The sequence below is a fragment of the Lates calcarifer genome, linkage group LG11 (genome assembly GCF_001640805.2).
Source record: "Lates calcarifer isolate ASB-BC8 linkage group LG11, TLL_Latcal_v3, whole genome shotgun sequence".
Classification (NCBI taxonomy): domain Eukaryota; kingdom Metazoa; phylum Chordata; class Actinopteri; family Centropomidae; genus Lates; species Lates calcarifer.
Window position 1 is genome coordinate 18,396,276 of NC_066843.1, and position 20,036 is coordinate 18,416,311.

The window sequence follows — 20,036 nt, forward strand, 5'->3', positions numbered from 1 at the left end:
TGGGTCAAGATTTAAAAACATTAGATCCAACATTTCCAATAATGTAGCTAAATAGCATTTTTTCTTTCATTAGATCCTCTTTGTTTGTAAAGTGCCCACATCTTTCAGACTCTCAGCCCCAAGTCTGTAACACAGGCTTTCTGCTAAAAAAACAACAAACAAAAAACAAAAACATACAGTGTGCATGCTGATACAAGCCCTATGACATCATCAGGGTTATTTATTTTTCAGAGTTTAGAAAACTTCCTCCAGAGCTGTAGAAAACATTCTACAGCTGGATTTACAGACTGAATATCACTCTTTGTGAGTAACCTGAACTACAAGTATAATTTTGGAGCAATGCCCCTTAATGCATTCACCCAGTTCATGCACTACAATGCTATAAAATTATGTGAAAAGCACAATTCTGTAGAGTGAATGGTCATTTTAAAACATTGTGTACATCTATCTTATAATACTTGTATTTTTAGCTGATATAGTTATGAAGGCAGGGATTTTACTGGTAATGCAGCATTTTTAAATAGTGGTATTTCTACTTTTATTTGAGTAAAAGTAGATATTATACCTCCTCTGCAGCCTACTTGCAGCTGTCGTGACTCTCAGAGTGCAGAGTCAGACCAGGCAATGTTTGGCCTGTAAGTTGAATTATGAATGAAGAGATTGCTTTTATAATTAATGTTGTCTTGCATTTCATCAGGCCAATAAAAGATATGCTATATCATTGCATGGCTGCACTCTTGGCTGTTGAAGCCTGCGAATGAGTAATGATGGACAAACACAAGTGATCTAGATTTTTATGTTTAATTTATTATCGAGATTATCTGGATTTGCTTCACTGTCGTTGTGGACAGTTATAAAGCCCCCATAGCGCATTGTATCAGTTAACGGTACTAAAATGAACCCAGCCTCCAGGAATATACAAACTCCCGCCTTCACTCAATGATTGGTTTAGCACCCTGTCACTCACGGCATCCTGCGTTTTAAGTGGCCCACTTTCTCCTCTAAGGAATCCCCCTTTAAATGTTAGCTGGACAGTCAAGATTTTGGAGGGGACTTTTACGAAGTGTTCAAATAGACAGAAGCTGAATACGATAACCCCTGTCAAAGCTGAAAATATGCTGTAGGTCGTCGTCTGTGAGCAGCTTTGGTCCAGAAGAAACACTCGGTAATCATGGAACTGGAGGAGAAACCGAAATATGGTAATTATTTAAAGCCCAAAACGGGCATGCTTCACTTTATTTGTCCCGGGATATAGCCAGTTACTACTCAGCGGCGATAAGTTAACGTCAAGACGATGTCGTTACTGTCACTGATAGCACAAACAGTTCCGATATGTGTCGTTAATGACTTCCCTTTTTTTGTTTGTAGCTTTTCATTATATTGTGTTAGCTGGCAATAGTGAAGCACTTCCCCTCTTACCTGTACTTATACTATAAATACTGAGTTTACTTCTTCGCCCTCAGCTACAGTGAATGAATATGAAGTTAATTTTTTGGTCATGTTTGGAAAATTCAGGGTGTATGTAAGTTACAGTAAGCTGGAGGTACACACTGCCTCGTATATTGTCAGGGTGTACAATGTCCCAATTTGTCTGCTGCTTGTCCAGTTGCTGCCACATTCCTCAGAGTGGTATGGAAGGCAGCGGGAGCTTAGCTGACGCCCAGCTATGTATAGATCTTAGCTTATTAGAAAATACCTCAAACATGTGAAGAGGGTCTTCACTTGTTAACCAGGTGCCATTAATCTCTCTTGTTAGTGTCATATTAGAAATAGTATGGTTAGTTTCACACATAGTCTACATTTTGTTTAGTCTCACTATACTGTATTGTTCAAAACAGTATCTCCTTAGTTGCTTTGATTCTCTGTAGTTGTAATTATATGCCCTCCTCACTCCCAAGACCTCTTATAAATGTGTTTTTATGGTGACACACCCTGCTGTATCCTGGCTGAGATATGCTGCTCTTTCCCAGGCAGGTTTTTTTTTTTTTTTTTTTACATAGAAAGCACATTTCATCAAGGCAAATTAAGCAATAAATGATTCATAGACACGACAAAGCATGGTCACTCCTTAAAGGCCTTGTTTTGGGTCAGTGACCTCATCTTATGCATGCAATTGTAAATTAAATGGATATTTTCATATAACTCTGCACCAGGATGTTGAGCAGATTTAGCTTTTGCAGGATGAAATGCGAAACAATACCACTCCACCACAGTGTTTTCCTCCTCTTCCCTGCACACACCCTTTTTCACTTTGCCTGTCACATGATGGCTAATTGACTAACATTACCAACCCTTCCGGAAAGGCAGTACCAAACTGTGTGTTTGCTTGTTTGCAACAACCAGAATACTCACAGTTTTTCCAAGGATTCAGACAGTTTGACACAGAGAAAGATGGCAAACAGTGAGAAACAGAGGAGCGAGATAATTGCATTTAGACCCATGGGACAGGATGGTGGTGACTTGGCTGCAAATGCACTTAAGAAATCACAGTGGTGTGAGGTAAGAGACTCTGGAAACATCTAATATTTCCCAGTGCATCTCGAGACTCGAGGCAAGCCAGCTCTAAAAGGGAGACAAGGACAGAAATCCTTAACATGCCACAGGGAGAGCGTTTCAGAGTAAAGTGTAGGATCGGCCACAGTCTCGCATGTTGGAGTAATTTCAGGCTGAGATATATGAAGAAACCTCAATGACAGGATCTGAAGCAGCCATGCAGCCATGCCCTGGTGGAGATTAGGTGTAATTATGAGCCATATTTAGGAGACAGGGTGGTTTGAAACCTGATCCTGAGCCTCTCTGACTGTTCTTTCATGTTTGTTAAAGCTTATTTAAGCTACATTTGCAGATTGACTTTTGGCCTGTGCTGTCTGTTTTCAGTTCAGTTACTGCACTGTACAGTTTTTCCTCCCTCTTACTAACAAACAGTCAAAAACATCTCTGTCATTACAGCCACCCGTTTCCACTTAGATGTGTTTGATCATACAACTCAAGCAAGGTCATGTGACTGCTAACTGTCTAGCAGTTCTGCCAACTTGCCAACAGTCTGAAATACAAAGGCATGTTCAGAGCTGTGTGAGACTGATTGGTTATTAAGGTCAGGGAAAATGAGTTTGGGCAGGGCAAGAGATAGAAATGCAGAGTAATTTGGATGTGGAAGGAGGACCACCACTGAGATCTATCCTCTGTATTTATCAGCTGTGTTTAGTTTTGCTTTCCAGTCAGGAGCTAGGTTTGTTGATCTTGTCTGAACTCACTGAGTTTCTCTCTGTTAACTTGAAAACAGCACATTATTTTGGAATTTAACTGATACTATTATTTTCCTCAAATGTTCCTTGAAATATCTCCTGGAACATTTTTGTTATCATTGATTTATATCTGTGGTCAGAGATCATATACAGAATATTTAATCTAGAAAATTTCATTGAGTTTGCTTCCTGTTTGCTACCCATCTTGCTAATTCTGTCTAAATTATGTAGCTGACGTTTTAAATTAGATCTTGGTTTCACTTTGTTTTATCTGTGTCTGAGGTACAGAAATAAACCGGCTGTAAGAGCAGAGATAAGGATGATGTTATGAGTCTGTCAGAAGTGGAAGCAGAAGTTTCACTATTGTGATATATATTCCTGCTGTTGTGTGAAAAATTGTGTGTCTAAAATGTAAAGAGGAAAATAAAAGCTGTGCTTGACTGCCAAATATTATGAAATTTTAGATTTTGCACACAAATTTCCCAGCTGATCCAGAGTTTAACTGTGGATGTTGACTGTAACTCTGGTCTGTTTTTCATAGATTTGATTTAAGCACTGTTTCTTTTGAAACACTCTAAATAGATCTGAACTTGGCCTTTAACACTCCCCAGCCTCTTACTGTAATGAAAGACATGAGGCAGACAGGCAGGGAGGCAGCAGCGGTAACCTTTAGATCATTTTAAAGTGGCTATGATATCACAGTCCCTCTAGATATATTTTATTTTTCAGGAACTGCAAGAAAAACATTTCAGTCATGCTTTTTCATAACATGATGCATTTCTGAGTTTACCAGTGACCTTTGAAAGGATGTCAGAAACCCAAATAGCCAGAAAAAAATCTCCTCCCACAAAAAGCTATCAATCCCTCTGTGGGAAAAAATGATGTGAAAGGTTTTTATAGTACATAACAGTAACAGCTGGTTAGCAGAAACAACCAAGCCAGTCAAAGTGCTTCGCACTCTGGCCAGTTTATGAAGACAGAAATGTGGTGTGAAACTTTGAATACCCAGTTCTATTGCCATCATGTGTCTAACAGGGGCATGACAGAAAAAGTGGCCTGGGAGCTACTGGGCTAGAAGCTAAACATTTGTGCTATTAGATCTTACAATAGTCCTTTTTCACAACAGACATTTTGACTTGTCACCAGATGGAAAACAAATAGTCTCTAGAGTGTTCTGTGAAAGACCACATTTCTTTTTATTTTTAGATTACAGATGGGAAGGGCGGTGATAAGAAAATAAAGCAAGGAAACTCAGGAATGTCAGGACACTAGAGACAATGTCTATAGTAAATAAAATATTATAAATACTGTACCTGTGAGTAATGCAGGACATGAAGTTGGGTTTCTGTTTCACTTTTGACTTTGTTTCTCTGCAAACAGAAAGTTTCAACACAACATTAAATATGATAATACTTACTGTCAATGTTCCCTCTAAGCTGCACACCTGTGCAATCGCGCACTGCTCCTGCTTTCTCTGCGCACAGCAAAACTATGTAGCGCATAAAATCACAGTGTGTGACAGTGTGCATGTCTGAATGTTGCCCACAGTGGTCCAAGGAATTCTCAGGGAGTTTGTGTGTATGCTCAGACACATGAAACATTAGGGGGAACATTGCTTACTGGTATCATTTGGCTGTTTACATGTTTCCATTTCTCCCTCTAACAGTTTTTTTAATTACATTTTAAATAACACAATAAATAAATGCTTTAATACTGGACTTACAATCAAAACACACAAAAGCACTATATGAATGCAGATTGTTTGTAATGGGTTCCCACATAAACTCTCATTAGAAAAATAGTGCGGCATTTCATAATGAAATCAAAGCTCTTACACATGTAGCAAATGTCATTTGTTTTCTTATTGATTTAAGTGACTGCTCAGTGGTTGTCTGGTGGCACAGTAGTGGTTTACTTGAATTATATTAGATCCCATGGAGAGCTTTCAACAGATTAAAACTGTTGCTCACTGACACCAAAGGAAAGAAATGACTAATGACTCATTTAGCCTGCTTAAAAACCAGAGCTGTGGGTTTTACTTCACCTTTAGTCACTCACCTCAACTGTCCCCCATGTCAGACGAGCTGTTCATCCAGCCCAGGAAAACCAAAATAAAGGTTTGGGATCAGTTTCACATGACTATTAAAGCTGTTGCATCAGTGAAAAAGGACAATAGATGGAAGTAAGAAGTATTGTTGTTGTGATGTGTTGGCGGTTGTGTGTCATGTCACTGTCATCTAACAAATCACATTCACCAGAAACTACTGGCCTACTGTTTCACTGTGTCACTTGGTGAAAAGGCTCCTAGTTTAGGAAATCACAACAGAACCAGGGCTCTTAATGGGAATCCGTGTGCGCAGTAACATTGGCTATGAAGCAAGAGTAAAATGAATGGAAATGTTCAGTCATTCCAGCTGAATTTTCTGTTTCTGTCAGCATCTGTTAAAACCATTTTGGCATTTAGCTCCTCTGTGGACTCTTTGTTGAAACTATGAATTCACTGAACATGCTCTGATTGCCTTTGGCTGTTGAACGGAGAGCAATGGAAAAATGGAAGCCAGAAAGATTTTTGTTTCATCTTTCAGCCTCAGCGCAATACTTCCGATGTCCCCACAAGATGGGAGAAAACACTTTGAGAGGAGGAGATTTCAGTAGATCCTATTTGAGCTGCTCCACAAAGCAGTTTCTTTGCAATTATTCATCATCACAAATGACTGATTTTGTAGCTTAATATTGTGGGATTTCACTTCATGCAGGTCAAGTCAAGTCAAATTTTATTTATATAGCGTCAATTCACAACAGAAGTTATCTCGAAGGCACTGTACATATAGAGCAGGTCTAGACCGTACTCTTTATCTTATAAAAAAACAAAAAAAACAGGTGATGGTATTTGCAGACAAAAATATTCTGCACACCTGAATCTAATCACTCCTCCCTGGCGGCAGCTACACAGAACACCACTGGAGGCAGAATTCCTCCTTGTTTTCTCCAAACACATGTTTTTGATAATGTCTACACAACTTTTCCTCTCTGTATACAGCAGCAGTCCCCACCCTCTCTTTCCAACGGACGCGCCTCTTTTCTTTCACCCCCAGCCTTCCCCGTAGATGAGTTGACTTGCCTGTTCAGATGGCTGTTTTGAGACAGACACAAAGTGGGAGAGGAGACAGAGAGAGGTCTTTTGGAAGTGGGAGGGGGCAGACGGGGATGCACAGGTGGAGCACAGATTGAAAATAGGCAGTGGGGTGAGGTGGAGCGTTTGCTGACTGCCCGGGCTCACAGCTATTCAGGGACAGGTTGGACTGGTTTCGCCTCCACAATACCTGTATCTCTGCTGTGCTCAGTCCTTTATACCAGCACAGAAGGAGGAAGAGGTGAACCAGATAAAGAGGCTGTGGAAAGAGTGAAAGGGTTCTCTGTATATTTCAACATTTGACCCAGAAAGGAATTTCAAGATGCCTAGGGACGAAGAATTTTATGGAAAGCACGGTAATTGCTCTTTTTTGCTTTAGTTTAATGTTTATCTGTGTCTTGAGGTGTGGAAATAGTTTTGAGTGAAACTGGAGTGGCAGTATCAGACTGTCAGTGCTGTAGGAAGAGAATGGGTGTGTGTGTGTGTGTGTGTTTGTTTGTGTGGAACCTGCTATTGCTGGCAGCCTTTGCTTTGATTATACAGGTGTGTGAGTGCAGGGACCTCTTTTATCAGTGTTTTCCTTGTTCAAATGTTACCACGCCATGTGTAGATAATCTTATCAAGCAAGCCTTTTCTCATAAAACTGAATACATTCTTCATTAAGCCTGGTTGCTACAGCCACACTGAAGTTAACGCGACCTTGTTTTACTTTGTTTATTCTGATTCTGATTAGCTTATTCTGAGGAAGCTGTTAACCGGACGTTTGTGTGGTATCGTGTGTTAAATGCTTACTGCAGCACTATCTCCCTGAGCACATACATATTTAATATGCAAAGACGCCACAGAGAATATCATGCTGCTGTCTAGACTCTAAGGTGTCACGATCCAATGCTACATGGCACACACGTGCACATATACATGCTGCAGTAGTGGTGTGAGAACTGATGTTAATGACTTGTGAGATTTATAGCTTGTGCAGCCCTCTTGTCAAGGCTGTATATTGGATATTTAGAATATGAACACACACTATTTTTGTGTTAAAATGTTGGATATGTAGCCTGCTACTGGGTTTTTCTTTGTTTGCTCTGTAACTATAATGTGGCATGTTGCTTTTAGAGCTGCAAGATTAATTTGCTTAGATAACAAACAGTCCTGCCTCTGACATACTGGCCTCAGGTAACCTGCTGCAAAGTGAACTGTGTGCCTGAGCCTGCAATAATGATCAGGACTCACAAAGGTTCACGTAATAGATCAGATACTCCTGGTTTTTCAGAAGCTCACATTGATATTAAGGTATGTCAGTCCAGTACCACCTTGTAGCTATGCAGCCAATAGATATGTTTGAATTATTAAATGACTGTTTTTGTTGGATCAACTTAATGGATTTGGAAGAAATCTTATTTGTACAACTGAAATAATTTTACAGACAAACAGAAATGACAACAGCTTATTTACAGTGACATGCAGTGGTTTTGACTTGAAATTCAAGTTTTACTTCTCAAAAAGTGTGCACAACTTAACATTTCTTGGTTTAGGCATAAATCAGCATCAACATTATTGTGAAATTATTGGATTGTCAAATTAAAATGTACTGCAATGAATGATTTACACCACCTCTAGTGGCTGTGGAAGTAATGCTGGCTTCGTGTTTCAAATGGGTTTTCTCTTGGTTAGTCACCAGGGAGGAATTTGTCAGGTTGCCAGGCGTTGTGTGCCTGGAGGGAAAAGTCATCTGACAGAAGAATGGGAGGAAAAGGGGGGCGTACCGTATCTTAACCTTATAGCAACCCTTCCTTTAAAAAAATAAAAAAAAAAATAAAATAAAATGAGTGTGGGCTCAAGGTGTATCTCTCGCCAACCCATGTTTTTTGTAATCACAATGCTGAGTGCTCACAGAGTTGTAAATGCATTTCTTTCTTTAATGTAGGCGAGCCAAGGAAGTATGACCCAGCTTTCAAGGGCCCGATCCAGAACAGGTGAGATAGAGATGTGATTTTAACCCTGCCTTTCACACCACATAAATGACTACAAAAACTTTCTTTCAACCCTTCAAACTTTGCTCTCTTCATTCTAGGAGCTGCACAGACATCGTGTGCTGCATCCTCTTCATTATTGCCATACTGGGTTATATTGCAGTGGGAATACTCGGTAAGGAAACACCACTGCAGCTTGGTTCATCTTTAAGAAAAACAAGAACAAACAGCAACTATCTGTGACCTTTACCCTTTGTTTTTGTGCTCGCAGCCTGGTCCCAGGGTGACCCCAGAAAGGTGATCTATCCCACAGACAGTCGAGGCCAGTTCTGTGGGCAGGCTGGCACCCCACTCGAGTGAGTTGTTTTCCAAGTATAGATGTAATCATTCTTGATGCTCTGCTGGACATTTCCTTCTTACTTTACAACTGCAACTACTATCTTACCTTCATCAGGGTACATACAAAGACACAAAGTATACACAATTATATTAAGATGAAAGATTGTATTTGATCATGAATATTCAGAAATTATTGTTGTAAAACTGTATTTTTTGTCTTTATGCTAATTTATTTTTCTCTTAACTTTTCTATCAACTAAGAGTTATGGCATTTTTTGTTGATAATGTTGTACCTAATGTACTTGATATCTACATTGATTTATCAGTCACCTGACCGGACTGGACTGTATATAAAGAAACCAGAAACACCACACACACTGCCTGGTGAATGTGAGGTAGCCAAATACACTGATAAAAACATGGTGCACTGTAGAATAATATGTCCTGTTTGTTTGTTGTTTGTTTTAACAGGAACAAGCGTCTGTTGTTCTACTTCAACATCATGAAATGTGCCAGCCCCATGGTGCTGCTGGAGTTCCAGTGCCCAACCACACAGGTGTGAACTTCACTCTTCTCTCATCATGTACTCTTTTCTGGAGGTGCAAAACTATTACTGTGTCCCACCTCAATTCCATATACTAACTGTATAGAGTGTGTGTGTGTATGTGTGTGTGTGTGTGTGTATATATATATATATATATATATATAAAATCAAGTGTTTTTGTTTTAATCCTGACTGGAATACACTATGTTCCCAAAACCTGGATAGAATTAGTAGTAATATATAGTATGGAATTGGGACACAGCTATTTCCTTTCTTTTCTTCTAACATAACTGTTGATGTTGGCATTCATTCTCTGTGCCTAAAATCAGAGGCACTGAATTCTTTTCCTGAACCTGATGTAACTTTATCCTGCTGTAAATGTTGCTTCCTGTTTAGATGTGTGTGGAAAAGTGCCCCGAAAAGTTCATGACATTAGTCAAAGCCTACGCCAACAAAAAAGACTTTGACTACTACAAGAACTTCTGTGAGGAAGGCGTGACAAATACAATGGTGAGAATAAAGCCATGTTGTTGAGACAGTGAATTTAAGCCTTCTGGGATGCTTCATTCCAGTGTCACTGTGCATTACCTCAATTATTTTGATTGTCCAAAGCTTTTCACACACCTTGGATATACTGTGTTTCAGGGTGTAGCACAAATCCTTGCGTTAGGTCTCTGTCCTGCCATGCTGACCCCCAGCAAGCCCTGTGAGTTAGATCATCCAAAAAACACATTATTGATACATTATATATTACATTTTTACAGAATCAACTGATCTATTTTTTTTAAGATGTTGGTTCTTCTACTGTCCTCCAGTCACACGCAGGTGTTTCCCAGCTTTGGGCCTGAAAGGAGGGATGATAACTGTGGGAAACAACTCTAAGTTTGATGATGGAATGGGAAACATGAGAGATGCCAAGGATCTTGTGGATGGAGTGAAGTGAGTATATTGGAGGTGTTGTGACCCGAATACCTTGAATGTCACTGTTTGAAATAAGCTTTGGCGTGTCCCAACCTGCCTCATTAGTTTGTACAAATGCTGCTTAAGAGGAATTCCACTGTGGCTAAACAGATAAACACCCAGGAATCTCTCCACAGGAATGCCACTGTGGTTATCGAGGCTCGTCAGGTGGTCATGAAAATCTTTGAGGATTACACGCAGTCCTGGTACTGGATTCTCCTGTAAGACACTAAATCTGCTTCTTGTTCACTTTGATCCAGTTTGTCTGTGCAGAATGAGCATCAGCTTGTTTCACTGCTCTCTCTCACACTCTGTGCTTACCTCCCCCTCTCATGCCCTGTACTCTCTACAGAGGGCTGGTTATTGCTATGCTCACCAGCCTGCTCTTCATCATCCTCCTGCGCTTCCTGGCAGGGATCATGGTCTGGATCATGATTGCCTTGGTGATAATAGTCATAGGATATGGTAAGAACAAAAGCACCCAAGACTTGATCATCAAGGGCTCAAAGGGCCCGTTCTAGAAAGCAGGTTTAACAAGCATTGAACTCTGAGATAGAAGTCTTTGTTACCAGAAAAGGTCATCACAGTTAGTTCAATCAAATCTTACTATGTCTACTCTGATGTTGTGCCCCAGTATAGACTACTACACTACATACTAATTCTGTACTATACTACTGTATGCTGTATGCTAATCCATCCACATAGCTTAGGGGTTAAGATGCCAGTCATAAACTGCAAAGTCACTGTTTTGAATCCCTCACTTTATGTTATCTTTCACTGCTGATTTCATTCATCTATTCTAGCTGCCAAAACAGTTTGTAGAGTTTAGATTTGAGCCACAAAACGACAGTAGAATATTTTTCCATTTGTTCATTTTTGTTTGCTGAGACAGTCCTGGAGCTTTTTTTTTTTTTTTTTTTTACTTTCAGTCACAATTCATTTACATTTTTTTTTCCAGTTGTGAGCAGCTCATCCATATCTAGTTAGCTCCTTTTCTGGAATGAAAAATTCAGATTTTCCCTCAACTCATAGTTTTTACTTAACCTGCTTTCTGAGATAGATGCCTGTATTCTTTCCTACACAGAAGCTACACCCTTGATGTTTGCTGCCCAGTTTACATTTTTGAAAAGTTCTGTTTTTTTACTTGTCCATAGATTTTTTTTTTATTACTACGTTTGTTGTTGCGCATTGATTGAGTTGCTTACCATTGCCATTTTAAAAATACAGTGTTTTCTGTTGTGATGTTTTTGTTGTTGCTGGTCAGGTATCTTCCACTGCTACATGGAGTATGCTGCCTTGAAGGGAGAGCCAGGAGCTAATGTGACCCTACAGGAACTGGGCTTCCAGACAGACTTCTCAGTCTACCTGCAGATTAGACAGACCTGGCTGGCCTTCAGTCAGTACACAGCACATAGACTACATGTTTATAGACTGTAAAATGATGCTATAAAATGAGGACACCCGCATGAGCTCTCCCTCTGCCACCCTTCTCCTTTAGTGATTATCCTGGCCATTGTGGAGGTCATCATCATCCTACTGCTCATCTTCCTCAGGAAAAGGATTCTCATTGCCATCGCTCTCATCAAAGAAGCCAGCAGGTCAGACTTCACATTAGAGCTGCAGTTTTAGACAAACAGATCAATAAAAGTTAAGATGCTGAATTGTTCTGACTCTCAAATCATTTTAGTGTGACTCCCAGTAATGGATTAAAGTGTCAGACTAATGGCACAGGCACAGATGAAGTAATCGAAATATTACTCAAAAGGAAGTTGGGTTGTTTTTCTCTTTTTGGCTTGGATGTGTGTAACCACCAGCGATGCTGTTTTTGTGTTTACAGAGCCATCGGGCACGTGATGTGTTCCCTTTTCTACCCACTGTTCACCTTCCTGCTCCTGGCCATAGTCATCGCCTACTGGGCAGTAACTGCTGTGTATCCTTTCATGTTACAGTCAGTGTTATTGTTTAAGGTTGTTGTCTGTAGCAGCTAGAACTCTGATATGAGACATTTTGTGATACAATAATAATAGAAATAACTGGCATCTCTGAGTAATTTAAAAATTTACAAAATGACCATCCAGTTTATTTTGAAGTCAGGATCGATCAGTAGAGGGTGACACAGTAAATCTAGGAGAGTTAGACTGAATCGAACTGTCCATCCTCTGGACGTGTGGACTTGAATTTTCAGACTAAAGACTTTTTTCCAAATGGTTTTAAATGGTACAGTACAAACATTGGCAGTTTATGCAGGATATGTGCAGTCTACAGCTTTACATAGTTGCTAAAATCTGCTAGTGACATAAACCCAGAGGGCTTGATGGTCTGATATGCAGGAAGATGAAAACCAAACTTTGCATAACTCTGCTTGTCAAATCCAAGTTATTATGCCTGTCCATATTCTGTATATGTAATATGAAACCTCACTACATCAATAGACTCATAGGCCAAAAATGAAACGTGCAGATGTCTGCAAAAATAAAAATGGCACATTATTATTGTTCATATTACTCCATTCCTTTTACATCATCACATCTGCACTGCTATGAAGAGTACCATAAACTTCCATGCAATGTCTGGTGAAGTTTGCAACCCAAGACTCTCTGGAAGTTAACTGAAGCCCTGTGAGGAAGTCCAGGCATTTGGAGTCAGCCTAAGTTTTGCAGTTGGCTGCTCCTAGATGTAAATGTGTGTAGCTGTACAAAGCAGAAATTAGCTTTAAAAGCATATGTAGAGAACTACTTCAGCTCGGGTGGTAGCGCAGGTCGGCCATTAATGTTAAGGTTTGAACACGTGAAAACAAGACACTCAGCCCCAGATTGCTCTCCCTACAAAATGTTATGTGTTATGTTAAGTAATGGGATGATTGTTCAAAGTTGTTGTAATCAAAGTTCTGATGATTATAATCCTTGACAGAAGTGATCAGTTTCTTGTCTACCTCCAATGAGCCCATCTACAAAGTTTTCAATGAGACAGCATGTGAGCACTCGAGGAAAATTTGTGAGCCAACTGTAAGTTTTCTCATTTCTCAACAGTTAATGGAACAGACCGGCAGCTTTTTTTAATCTTACTGATTCATCTCTTAAATATATGTTTACACCATCATATTAAGTCTTCTGGATTTCCAAAGAGTGTCAACCAATCTCTTCATATAATCTGTATCTGTGCTCAGAACTACACCACCAGTCCTATGAAAGCGCAGTGTCCTGACTCCCAGTGCCTTTTTGCCTTCTACGGAGGAGAGACTGTTTACCACAAATACCTGATCGGTCTGCAGTTCTACAACGTCTTCCTCTTCTTCTGGTGTGCCAACTTTGTCATTGCTCTGGGACAGATGACCCTGGCCGGGGCCTTTGCCTCGTACTACTGGGCCTTTGTCAAGCCAGATGACATGCCTGCCTTCCCTGTCTTTTCTTCCCTAGGGAGATCTCTCAGGTGTGTGTGTGTGTGTGGAGGAAGTTCTGGTACATTTCACATCTGACATTTGTTTATTTTGTACATTGTCTCTGTTGTGATTGTCTTGTGATTTTGTTTTTTGTTTTTATTTACACCAAAAGAAACTGTGTTTCACAGTAGGTCCTCTGCTGTGTTTCAGGTATCATACAGGAAGCCTGGCATTTGGCTCCCTCATTCTCTCCATCATTCAGATCATCAGGGTTCTGCTGGAGTATCTAGACCACAAGCTGAAAGGTTTGTTACTTCTGTGGATACCAATACTCCATAGTTTGTGTAATGTACAGACCAGAATAAAGCAGTAACCTTTGATCAAGCTGGTGTGTAGTGCACATAGATGTGGTTAACTATTGTTTGGACATTTCAAACAGTGGTGATAAAGATCAGTGATAGAAAAGAAGTTTGTTAGTTTGATAGCACAGTATTTCCCTCTGGTTATTTATTTATTGAAGTTCAAAAATAGCAAAGGTGAGACATAAATTTGTATTCAAGTAACTAACAAATAACAAACAATGCATCTGTTTTTGGGATAACCTGGGAAACCTGTCTCCACTGGTTGTTAATGTTCACTAATCTGTCAATCATGGAATCATTCACAGGAGCCCAAAATAAGTTTGCAAAGTTCCTGTTGTGCTGTCTGAAGTGCTGCTTCTGGTGTCTGGAGAAATGCATCAAGTTCCTAAACAGAAATGCCTACATTATGGTTGGTGCTTTATTTGTTTCTTTCACTATACTTAGCCCTGGCATTGTTGAAATTGAGGTGCACTGTATTGTTTATATTGTGGAGGCATTTGAAGCTAATGAGTGCATTTGGCCTCTAGGTGGCGATGTATGGCAAAAACTTTTGCACGTCAGCCAGAGATGCCTTCTTCCTCCTCATGAGGAACATGATCAGGTAGAGTGTAAATATTGTAATATTTTTGTGTATAATTAAAAAGAAAAAAAAGAAAAGTGGTTTATTAATGCAAAGGCTAAGTGATTCTTTTTAATCTCCAAGGGTGGCTGTCTTGGATAAAGTGACTGATTTCCTCCTGTTTTTGGGGAAACTGCTCATTGTTGGGCTTGTGGGTAAGTCTGTGCATATTTAAGACTAGAACATGATTGAAGACTTAAAAACACATAATGTATCACAGTATTTATCCCATAATCTGTACAGATTATCATAATGAATTTATTCAAAGTCAATCAGTGTGCAGCATAGAGGCTTTGTACAATCTACAGTTAGAAATACCACTGAGTCAGCCTTTTCAGACTTAATGTTCTTTGTAAGTCTACAAGCAGTGTGTCATAAATACAATGGCACTACATAGATCTCCATAAACCTATAATGTACATACAGTATAATGTATCACGTTATTCATAACTTACAGTATGAGATTGCATACAGATTGATTTTTAAATACAGTTGTACTGGGCATCCCCAGAATGATATGTAACTCAGACTTCATAAACTATGTGTCATCATAGTGGGCTTATGTACATTTAGATGTAGTAAAATGGATGTCTATGGGGACTTACTCATACAGTATAACAGATCATAGCAGCTGTCTACCAAGAATTACACACTGAGTTTGAGTTTTCTTTGGTTTTGCTTTCACAGGCGTCTTTGCCTTCTTTTTCTTCTCTGGAAGAGTGAAGGCCTTTGAGAATACAGCGCCCAATCTCCACTACTACTGGGTACCCATCCTGGTGAGTCTGATGGCCCTTTCGTTTCCGGGAAAAATATTGTCATATGACCAAAAACAGAACAGAATTGGTGTATAATTCTGTTTTCCCTGCTATATGTCCTTTTTTGAGTGAATTGTACATGTGGTTCCTGTCCTCCTCAGACTGTGGTGATTGGCTCCTACCTCATCGCCCATGGATTCTTCAGTGTGTACGCCATGTGTGTGGACACTCTGTTCCTCTGTTTCTGTAAGTAGCACCTCCTCAGCTTTTTTGACATCCGTATAACATACTTGTCTGCACAAATGTCAGATGGAATATACACATAAGAAATATCCGTTGCTGACAAGCTGCATTGAAGAACGGACTTTGCCAAAGATCAATGAAAAATGCGAAGTTTAAGCTACCGAATCTGAACTTTTCTCACTTCATGAATTCGTACTTTGCTTTTGGTGTTGGGCTGTCACTAATTCTGAATTGCATGAATATGGTGTGCCAAAATTTCACCACCATTTCAAAATAACAGTCTGTGGCTTAACCTGGAAATTGCTGCTGCTTGGTGTTAAACTGTAACTTTTAAAATCTGAAATGCTTGTGGGTGCCTTTGCTTGCTTGCTATTTGACTTTCTTTCTCTTTTTGTCTCTCTCTTCCTTTTCTCACTTCCCACAATTCACCACCCCCTCCCCTTTTCCCTTCCTACTGGCCCTTTTTATTCTAATTTTCTGTTCCATCCATTAACACATGCAAATACACATGCACACAATAAGGTGAAGACCTGGAGCGCAATGACGGTTCAGCCGCAAGGCCTTATTACATGTCGTCAACTCTTCATGAGATTCTGTGGAAGAACAAGGCTGAGGATCCGTCTTCGTCTGCTGCTCAGCAACAAGACAGTGAAGACATCCAGTTGAAACAACAGCAGACTAAAGATGAGGATGAATCTTAGAGAGGAGGAGTTTTTTTAGGAAAGACACTCAAGATTTTTCACTGAATTACAGGCACAACAAAATCCCACACTTTTTTAACCACTATAGGTCAATACTGTCTTAAATTACATTAGTTAGGAGCTGGTACTTTGTTGTTGCCTACTGGGAAATTCTCTTTTGCACTTAACCCACTTAGATTGTGGTGCAACTATATAACACAATGCCTTAAAGTGGCAGGGTTCAGTGTTTTTTTTTTTTTTTTCTGCACTCAAGAAAGCGGTTACAATCCTCTGAGTTACAGACTGAATCAAAGACTGAGTCCTTTATTCACAGCTGATCGGTGCATAATGTTTCCTTTAACTTAACTGTCCTTTAATGCAAGGAAACATGGGAGATGAAACGTTTTCTTAATTGACCATTCACTAAGTCCCTCCTCCAGACAGTGATTGTCCAATCATAGCAACCATAACTAGTTGCTACAGGCCTATCAAGTTTTTGGTTTCTACACATGTTGAGGCACTGTGGATGTAGTGGCAGCGAAACTGGGCCTGTGGAGAATTTGGACTGTGATGTCTTCTGTGTGAGCTGTGCAAAATTAAAAACATAAGAGCAAAAGTTTAAGGAACAATGTATTTATCTGCTCTAACGAGATGCAATCATTAGCAGTGCTCCCTGCAGTAGTAACCTAGAGTTACTTCCAAAGCCAAGGAATAATTATAATATAATGATATTGCCACCAGTGAAGCATAAATGTAACATATGTTGTATGTTGCGTGTTTGGCTTAGCAGCCAAATAAGGATATGTTCAAATGAAGTAAGTCTAATCCATAAACAGCATATTTAAGGTTCTTTTACAGAGTTTTCATTTTTAAAATAAGACAGGTGGAAATATTGGAAAAAAAGAGGCAAATTTTTAACTGACTATATCGTTAGCTTGATCGGTTAGCTAGTTACAGCTAACAACATTTTATTGCGACTTGTCATTTCAGCTGGAAAAATCAATGGTGGCCGTAGAGATGAGATGTTGTGTTTGTCTACCTCTGTCTGAAGTGATGGACCTATTGTTTCAAAAATAATAAGTATTTTTAGTGATGAATCTGCTTCCCTCGTCACTGTTAACTGCTTCTGTGCTGTGCTGGAGTGTGAAGCTTGTAGCTAAGGAGGCCTGGGGCTTAGTGAATGGTCAGTTGAACATGAAGCATGTTGGAATGAGTGGTTTAAATAGTGCACAGGAACATTACATACGCATAATTTGCTGCATGATTAATATGATGAAATGGTGGTCTCTTGTTGGAAGTGATGATATTTACTTAGAGTAGAAACTTTCTCTTATTAAGAGCCAGGTCTTTCTTTACCTTTTACATGACGTGGTGCTTGGAATGTCTGTAGTTGGTTTATGGCAGTCAGAGCTGCTTCACTGAGTATCTTGATGTGAATGGCTTGATCTGAGGTAAACTGACATTTCTACAATAGTTTTTTGCATTTGAATAGTTCCTCCCACTGCCACTGACCAGTTGAAACTTGAAGCCATTCATGTGCCTAATTTACAGTATTAATGTTGGTCTGTTTGCACCTGTGACTTCAGATTTTAAGGGTATCTACTTGTTTACAGTTCATGCAATCAGAGCCACATGATCATCAGTGCTACTTCTTAAGTATGCTGTGCTGTCAATGCACTTTAATTTCTGTTCAAAGCCATAACAGATTTGTATCTGTATGAATGAATACTGGTGATTTCCTTGAAGCTAGTTGTTTTGTAGTCTTTTATGTTGATGTTTTTACTGTAAAACAATGTAGATTTGCATTCAGTGCCCCTTGACAAAAGAATGTGTGCAGCTGGTTAAATAAACAGTATTTGAAGCAACAAGTCTTTGCTGCGTAAAACAACAGTATTTAAACTAAAATAGATGTTGAAATGTTGTTGGTGATTGAGCTATTGATGACAGCATCATGCCTTTTTTTCTACAGAACTGGAAACAAGCCAAATTAATTATGTCTCTCTTCAAATATATTGGTATTGAGTATTAACTGTGAAAGTTGAAAGTACTCGGCTCTATTTAGGCTGTAGAATGTCTCTGCTGTACGCAAAAAAGAAAAAACTGTGCCTCAGAGTTTGAAATAAAAACTTCCGCTTTAATGAGTTTAATGCAATTTTTATCTAATGTCATTCCAGTGGAGGATCTTGAGAGGAATGATGGCAGTCCAGAGAGGCCTTACTTGATGCCCGAGAGCCTCCGCAAAATCCTAAATAAGAAGAATAAGACCCAGCCGGCTGAGTAGAGACCGTCCCCTTAACAGTGTAAGCCTTAGTGAGGTGAGACTGGAGGATAAAACTGTGGTTTGATTCAGTGGGAACACGTCCAAACAACAAGAACCTGATGCCATCAGTCACCAGGAGCCTGCAGGTGACAATCAGCAGTGTCATCCATTGTATTTTGTTTCTACCAAATGTATCATAACTCCTCAGTTTAACATGTTCCATCAGAATCTAGAAAGGGGTTCACATTCCCACATCTCAGTTTCTTATGAATGAGGTTTGTTATAATGTCAGGTTTTCACTTGAGAACTTTGTGGATTTAAGTTTTTAGAGCTTTTTTTTTTTTTTTTTTTTTTGAACCCTTAACATCCAAAAACATTTTTTTTTTTTAGTATGTTGTAAATTTTTTAAATCATATTTTAAGCATGTTTGTATTTTTAAGTGTTACATGAAGGTACATATACATGTAAGGTAAGCATAGAAGTAATCTATAAAAGTTGTTTAAAATGTGCTTTAATCACATCTTATTTTGTAATGTGTAATCATATGCAATATTTGAATAAATAATTAACCTTATTCTTACCAAAGCCACTACACTGCCAGGTATATTGTAATCATGTCCTTTTCTACATTCATAGACACTCGCATTAAGTATCTGATGCTGTGTTGCAACTTTTATCAGCAGCCATTTGGAGAGATATAGAAGTAGAAACAAAAGCAAAATGTATCTTGTAATTGATTGATTGAGGTTTATACTTTTGTGCTTATATCATGTTTGTGGAGTTGAATTGAGATTGTTTTTGAAATAAAACATAGTTTTGTATATATTTGTGTGAAGTTGTTTCTCTATTAATCTGCTCTGTCATTTCCTCACTCTCAGAGCTGTTCCCCAAGCACTGATGTTACTCTGTGCACCATAACATTTGCTGCTTAGGCTCATCCACATCCTCCACTGCTTCAGCCTGGTGATTGGTTGATCCATGGCGACACTGATGTGTATGAGTTTAGTCTTTCAGGTGCTGCTGCTGATTTTACTGCTGCATCAATAAACATCCCAAGCCCTCTCTACTATTACTACTAATTTGTCCTGCAATACTGACTCTCACAAAGCCCTGTAAGTTTGACAACTCTACTCATTTGGCAAATACGAAAACTGATAATAGCTGTGGGAAACTCTTGTTTGGTCCAAACCTGCCACATTGCAAAGAGGCTCTCTGAGAAACTTTAAATTTCCTTGCCAATCCTCAATTGTGTGGTCCAACAGGTAGATACACTGCAGGTTCATATTCTGGATAGCATACTTGATATTATCAATATTAATTTTGACTCTATGTTCATTAAAAAAACATATAATTTCAATGGAAATGTTATCTGAAATATGATAAATGTAATGGAAAATACTGATATATGTCTGACCATCCAAAGAGGACTGACAAAACAGTTGTCAACAATGTGATTAAAATTTATTTTCATGGCCTTATGGCCTGACCTGTACTTTTAGAGCAAAAGAGCATGCAATAGAGTGACAGAGCATTTACAAATGCAC

At 39.2% G+C, this 20,036-nt stretch overlaps 1 protein-coding gene across 4 annotated transcripts; it reads left to right on the forward strand.

Annotated features, from left to right (window-relative positions):
• The first annotated feature begins 1,010 nt into the window (after positions 1-1,010).
• Positions 1,011-19,315, forward strand: LOC108898681 (choline transporter-like protein 2). 4 transcript variants are annotated; one of them, XM_018698657.2, is made up of 22 exons: positions 1,011-1,199; positions 8,306-8,354; positions 8,453-8,526; positions 8,623-8,707; positions 9,162-9,246; positions 9,631-9,744; positions 9,880-9,940; positions 10,050-10,173; positions 10,332-10,415; positions 10,547-10,659; positions 11,459-11,590; positions 11,693-11,792; positions 12,032-12,124; positions 13,115-13,199; positions 13,361-13,623; positions 13,784-13,878; positions 14,241-14,344; positions 14,463-14,536; positions 14,639-14,709; positions 15,242-15,330; positions 15,471-15,555; positions 16,075-18,379. In XM_018698657.2, exons 1-22 carry the CDS (start codon positions 1,172-1,174, stop codon positions 16,251-16,253), a joined length of 2,187 nt encoding a protein of 728 aa, XP_018554173.1. In that variant the 5' UTR covers positions 1,011-1,171; the 3' UTR covers positions 16,254-18,379. The 4 variants fall into 4 exon arrangements, with proteins under 4 accessions (XP_018554173.1, XP_018554175.1, XP_018554172.1 ...); XM_018698659.2 differs by lacking the exon at positions 16,075-18,379 and adding an exon at positions 18,407-19,315 and having other exon boundaries at positions 1,012-1,199; XM_018698656.2 differs by lacking the exon at positions 1,011-1,199 and adding an exon at positions 6,345-6,734.
• Positions 19,316-20,036: the final 721 nt, after the last annotated feature.